The 7,113-nt window shown below is 36.2% G+C and overlaps 1 protein-coding gene across 1 annotated transcript; it reads left to right on the top strand.

Annotated features, from left to right (window-relative positions):
- Positions 1-5,882: 5,882 nt before the first annotated feature.
- Positions 5,883-6,892, top strand: LOC133830854 (uncharacterized). The gene has a single exon (XM_062260934.1). The coding sequence runs from the start codon at positions 5,985-5,987 to the stop codon at positions 6,495-6,497; it is 513 nt and encodes a 170-aa protein (XP_062116918.1). The 5' UTR covers positions 5,883-5,984; the 3' UTR covers positions 6,498-6,892.
- The last annotated feature ends 221 nt before the right edge of the window (positions 6,893-7,113 follow it).

The following is a 7,113-nucleotide window of genomic DNA, read 5'->3' as shown; positions in this document are numbered from 1 at the left end:
ATATACAGAGATTCATGAGAGAAGCCAATAGAGCAACTGCTGTAGGAAACGAGGGGAAGATGGTTGCAATATCTGCTGGGATAACTTATTGGAGCCCTTTGTGGGATAGCATACATAGAAATCCAATTTCAACACTTCAACAATTTCTTGACCGAGCAGACAAGTATATGAAATTGGATGATGCAATCGAGAAAGAGGAGAATGGTATAAACAATCTGGGCGGATCAACTGACCCTCCTAAGGATGGTGGAAAGAAACGTGGAAATAACGGGTCTGACCACCATGAGGAAAAGAAAGCAAAGTTGAGTTCAAATGAAAAGCCAACCAAGTATGAGCCTCAGTTCACTAATTACACCACTCTCTCGGTCAGGCGAGCGAAAATATATCTTGCTAGTCATGAAGAGGTTCCCTACAAGAAACCTCCACCCATCTAGAAAGAGATGAGGAAGAGAGATATGAATAATTTTTGTCGTTTCCATGGAGATTATGGTCACGACACGAATGAATGCAATCACCTCAAGGACGAGATATAATTTCTTCTTCGATCGGGCAAGTTGAGGAAGTACCGGGCAGAGACACCCCAAGGAGAAGGAGGCAGCAGCAATCCTGGGTTCAAACGACAAAGATCTCCACCCTTGCAGCCCGGACCTGTGGACTTTAATTTAGACACTATATGTGGAGGTCCACACTTGGTTGAGGAAAGCAACGAAGCAAGGGAGAGGTATGCTGAGCGGGAGTGCTAGGATCAGGAGCCACTAGAACGGCGAGCGTTTGTGAATATATTATTTCTAAATAGCGCTTTCAGAGTGGTAGTTTAATTTCAAGTTGTTTAACTTGTTATTTAAATTTGGTTTATGAGCTGGTTATTTGCTGACCAGTTATCTATTTTTGAACAATTTTTGTTGTTTAAGACTCGTTATTAGACACGTATTATCCTTTTTTAATTTACAAGTAACAAAAGAGATTACGCACAGTGTGGTCGATTCTTGCTACAAATGTGCATGTGTGTTAATTATTCGAACAGTGTTCAACTGGTCGGTAAAATCGGACAGTGTTCAACTGGTCGATACATTCAAGCAGTGTTGAACTGGTCGAATATTTTCAATATATTCTATGTGTTTCACGAGCAATTAACTGCTCGAACAGATTCGGTCAAGTAGCAAGTGACTAGGATCTTTCAACCCTCGATCGATTGGGGGCACATGGGGTATGCTGGTATATAATTTAACACAAGCAATAAGAGCACGAGTAAGAATATTTGTTTTTAGGCTGACTTGTAAAATTTTGAAGTCAAAAAAGGTCATTAAGCTAACTTGTTTGACAAAGCTTAAGTAACTTGGAATTTTTCAAAATTTCAAGTTAGAAGAAAATATTTGTGTGACAATAAACATTATGCTTATAAAATATTAGAGCAATAAGAGTGTGAGAAAGTATACTTAGTATGGACTTATGAAATGCCTAGAATTTCTAAGTTAGAAAACTAAGTACTCATGCGAAAAATATAAGGCATACATCAGAGTGACTTTACTATTCACAAAAAACTTATAAACTTTTTAAGTCTAAAAACACTTATAATGTTTCAAGTTAAACAAGAAAAGTAAAGTGTAAAATGCATGAACCATAGAAATTTTGTGCAAACCCGAGCAGCTGGGGCTGCGTCCGAGCGGATGTGGGTTGAGTCCGGTCGGGTGTGGGCTGTGTCCGAGCAGCTAGGGCTGCGTCCGAGCGGACGGTGGAATTCATCCGAGCAGATGTGGCCTGCATCTGATCAGGTGTGGGCTGTGTCCGAGCAGCCAAGGCTGCGTCCGAGCGGATGGTGGCATTCGTCTGAGCAGCTAGGGTGCGCCTTCAAGGAGCTGCCGTCTGTGTCCGAGGGGATGCTAGCTGGCCATCCGAGGAACCTAGTGCTTCCGAGCGTCCATGTCCGAGGAGATGCTAGCTGGCCATCCGAGGAGCCTGGTGCTTCCGAGGGTCCGCGTCCGAGGGTTGCCATAGCAGCCAGTGGGAGGTGTCCGATCAGCTAGCTGCCTGTCCGAGTATTGGGGTGCATGTCCGAGGAGCTACTGGCCAGGCATGCCGATCGAATGGAGCAGTCTCAAGGAGCTTGGCTCATCTGAGGCTACATGTCCGAGAGGTTGAGCATATATGTGGAGTGGTGTCCGAAGAGCTAGGCAGGCGTTTGAGCAGCAGGAAACAATACACCCAAGGGTTAGCAGTTAAGAAATTATTTGGGTCCCGGGGACCAAATAGGCATTTCAAATCAGCTATTCAAACAAGCTCAAAGAATGGAATTTGAAGAAATCAAAAGAAAAGTCCGATCGTGGGTTTATTACAAAAGTGAAGGTTACTAACCGGATGGAAGCTTTTGGATGACCTCAAAAACATTTTGTTAGAGAAAAAGTTTATCATACGAATAAATCATATAATAAACTTGGGGGGCAAATGTTATCCCCCAAAATTGGAGTTCGATGATGTGGCAATCAGAAGTGACAAGTGGCAATACATGGTCCGTAAAAGACACAATAATAGTCAATAAATGTATTGGTTCTTCGGAGTTGTGATAAAGTGATCTGACCGACCTAGTAGAGTTTCTGTCAGACCAATAAGGATTTTTGACTGACCAGTCAGGTGTTTGTCTGACCAGTCAGGTGCTTGTCCGACCAGTCAGGTGCTTGTCCGACCAGTCAAGTGTTTGGCCGACCAGACATCTGTTTGGCCGACCAGTCACTTGTCTTGGCCGACCAGTGAGGGTTTGGCCAACCAGTGAAATGTTTTGGCCCTCCAGTTTTCCTTCTGGGTGTGATGTGGACCGACTAAACAGATCATTGCTACGCAAGAGAATCCAGTAACGGCTTCAGCTAGAATCGGTCATACCTGCGCGGGAATCTCTCATATTATCCCAAAGAATCGCATATTGTTGTATTTTAGATGTTATTATTAATTAAATATTGTGAGAGTAACAGAAGGGACCCGGTCAAAGGGAGATATTTATGTACAATCCATGAGCCTATAAATAAATGGCTCATGGCATCATTTTGGAGGATCTTTGGAGACGGAGAAAAACTCTCTAGTTTGAGACTTAGGGACTGTTACTTGGGGTATTCTTGGGGAATTTTCTAAGAGAGTTTAGAGAGAGAAACTATGTATTTTTCTACTTACACTTAAGAAACTCAGTTGGCTCAAGTTCATCTGATCTTAAGTGTAGGATATATATCACAACTCCAAGTGGATTAGGCTATTACCAATAAATTGGGGCTGAACCACTATAAAATTATCTGTGTCGTATTTTTCTCTTGAAGGTTCGTTGTAGTTTTGATGTCTACTCATTGTTGGGCAAAATCGTGGTCAACAAAAGGGGACGATTATTTTGTAATACCGAAACTCTGTCGAAATAGAGAGAGAAAAGCAGTTATAATACAGACTCGTGGACTAGGTGGATTTTAACCACTGAACTACGTAAAAAGACCAGTGTTTTTTAGAGTTTTTTTTTCTTATTTCGGTTTATCATCAAGCACTAATTTAACCTTGTAATTTTTTATAATTCACTGTTGGCGAAAAACCGCGTCAACAGTAAAATATAAGTAATATATTAAATTTAATAAACTAAAAAAATATATAATTATTTGGTTTTTGGGCAAGATTGAGTTAAATCAAAGTGATCTATTTATAGACTAAATGTATAATACCTACATTGGTTTGTAAACCATATGAGTTTTTTTTTAATAAATGTTAAATAAAAATTGGAAAAACCCATAAAATAGGGAAAATAGAAGATTCGAAGATGAGAGCGTCACCCCATCTTCTTTTAAACAGAAAAACAAAATAAAATATGACATTTTAGAAAAAACTACAATAACATTCATATATATATATTTGTAATATTACTTTTAGCGATTAACTTATAATCACTAATTTGTTAAAACTTTGATGTCTCTTTTTTTCCAACTACCTCCAACAATCCCAATATCACCCACACCACATAAATATCAGACAACATCTAAAACATGATAGAAAAATAAGATGAAGATATTAGAATATAAAAATTAATAATTTAAAATAAAAACTTTAAAGATTAACAAACATTAATGATTGAAGAAATACATAAGAGGATTGTGTTAATATTAACACGTAAATCAATCAAATTTGGATATATGAATTAGATTTCATTAATCGGAATGTCAATTATTCCTTATTTTAGCCTTTTAAGCAAAGTTGTAACAAAAAAAATAGTTTAATGGTCATCTAAAAGTGGTCTATACTCGCCCGTGAAAAAAACACAGAACACATCAATTAAATATAAAACTATTGATAATAGAAAGAAAAGTAAGGATAGAAATTTTGATACAACATTCTCATCAATAAAAATTATTTGTTGGTATTAAGAGACTCTCACATTCTGCAAACTCTAATCATTATCATTCAATTATCTTTATCATTGTTTAAGTTGCAAAAAAAAAGAATACTCCATTATAAAAATTGAAATTGAAAGAGTTTAGAGAAAAGAAGAGAAAAAAAATAGAGAAATTAGAGGGGATGAATTTAACTACATTTTTAAAAAAAAAAAATTTAAACATGTAACGTTTATACTAATGTGTAATTGCATGCAACTATATTTATATAGTATTGTTATATGATACTTAAGTAGTTAATATATATTGTAATTTTAAAAAATGTACCATACACATTTACTCCACGCATACACATTTATTATTTGTTTTAATTAATTTTATTTTTAAAATTTTTTAATGATTAAGTAGTTAAGAAGTAGAATTAGAGTTAATTAAAATTATTATAATTTATTAATTGAATAAAAAAATTAGATTAAATGAGAAAATAAATAAAGTGATTTGAAAAAAATTTTGATTATCACATCATTTCTTTGGTGCTTTATATATATAGATAAATATATTTTTTTATTTTGTTTAATTATAAATTTTTAAAAGAAGAATAAAAACCATAAAAAAATAAGAAAATAAAAACAATGTTTGGATCAATTTTAGTATCACATCATCTCCATTCATATTCTCGTGTATATAAATATATAGATTTTGTATGTGAACATTAACAATCATATTATATTTAAACCAATCAAAATATGTGGATGATATAACAATTCATAATAACGCTAGTATTGGGTATCTCTTCCCGTTTCCTAATAAATTTAGATTAATATAATTTAGTGTCATTGAGTTTGGCCATCAACATGTTATCTGAAAAACAGTAGCGTATAAATAATAAAAATCTATGGATACATTTTTTTAGGAAATCCAAATTATAAAAACATGCAAATCAAATTCATAACAAAAGAATATATAAATATATATAAAGAAAATGATACTTTGATTTTGGTATAAAGAATAATAATAATATATAAAAAAGATTTTATTCAATTAATAATGACACCAAATATATTCTTTTGTCTCACAATAACTTCATGAATGTACATAGTGTACTTGTTAATAAATCTTGCTTTCCCATAATTTAGTCAAGAATAAATAATATTCACGGGTGATATAATTTATTATGTCTTACCTCATAAATGTTTATCTCCAAATTAGTTAATAATGGTTGGTTTCAATCTATGCTCACAAAATATATCGTCCTCATCAAGCCGCTCATGGTAATGCGAACACCTAAGCTTATCCCCTCTCTCACATTGAGATTGAATTCCCAAATACCGACCCTCAATTTGGAAAATAAATAAATAAATAAAGTCTATTGAGTCAACACAAAAACCAAAACCATCCAAGTCCACCTTCCTCCTCACAAAATCCCAAAAATATATATATATATAAAAATAATAATAAACGCAAGAACTACCGGCTATAACCGGTCACCTAAACCCAATCGCCCCATCTATATATATACACCCAACTCCTCTCTCTCTCGATCTCGAAATAAATATTAGCAGTTTAACCGTGTAATTTCTCTAAACCCCTCCCCGCCAATTTACTCGAGAACCAAGCAGAAAATCAAGAAGGAAAATGAAAAACATGGCGTTCGCACCAAAAACCCCCGAACACAGCTCCGCCAAGAGAATATCAGCCGGCGTAGTGGCCTCCGTACTGGCCTTCGCCTACATGTGCTCGAAGCAAGCCGGGCGAGTCTCGAAGAAGCTGAAGTCATCGAAGCCGGGCCACCACTCGAAAGCTCACATGTCTTCGTCCCAGTCGATGATGTCGCCGTATAAGTCTCAGCTGATCGACAAGCCGAAGCAGCTCCTCACCACCATAAGCAACAAGGCCATCACCTTCATACACAATAAGAAGAGGTCCGACGACTTCGCACCCGCCGGAAAAGCAGGACACCGCGACGAAGAGGACTGGGGAGACGGCGGCGTATGGCAGCGGTCGATCTTGATGGGGGACAAGTGTCAGCCGTTGGATTTCTCCGGCGTAATCTACTACGACAGCAACGGTAAGCAGACGAGTGAGCTTCCGCTGAGATCGCCAAGAGCGAGTCCTTTGCCTGGGTATTTGGACAGACTTGGGAAGTGATATTCTCACCCGCCGGTTATACGCTCGCTTGTGTCACCGTTTTGGAAAGATTAAAAGATTTCCTTGTGTCAAAGAAGTCGGCTTCGTTTACTTTTTTATCTTTCCTTTGTTTTTTCGTTTATTCAAACTATGGAAATTTTAGACACAATTGACGTGGTGTGAGTTGATTGGTTGGGGTGAGGTGGGGGCCAAAGGTGGCACGGTCGTGAATCGTGATGTGGAGATCGCTTGTCAGTTTTGTGGTGTACACGTATGTATATACAGCATTAGGAGGATTGTGTAAACTTCTTGTTAACGAAGTATATTTTTCTTTTTGCAGAAACAAAAGAAGTTAATATAATTGTATCTATCCTTAGTAAATTTTGGTTGAGTTTAATAAAAGGGTTATTCGTCGATATTATGCATACATAATTATAATTATATGTTACCATTTGGTCTTAGTTGTCGAATTTTAATTACAAATTAAGTCATTCTTATTAAAGTAAATCATGATTTGTTGGGTTTTATGCATTTATAAAATCACATTTTTTTTTTATGTAATTCATTTATTATCAATAAAGTAGTAGAAGTTATTTTGTTCAATCAAATTGCGTTGTTTACATGTTTTATTACATGA

Source organism: Humulus lupulus, chromosome 4 (genome assembly GCF_963169125.1).
Source record: "Humulus lupulus chromosome 4, drHumLupu1.1, whole genome shotgun sequence".
Taxonomy (NCBI): domain Eukaryota; kingdom Viridiplantae; phylum Streptophyta; class Magnoliopsida; order Rosales; family Cannabaceae; genus Humulus; species Humulus lupulus.
The sequence above is the reverse complement of the archived record's forward strand: the minus strand, read 5'-3'. Positions and strand labels throughout refer to the sequence as shown.

What these genes read in the sequence shown, in the direction of transcription:
- LOC133830854 (XM_062260934.1), top strand. Translation starts at nt 5,985, where the DNA reads ATGAAAAACATGGCGTTCGCACCAAAAACCCCCGAACACAGCTCCGCC.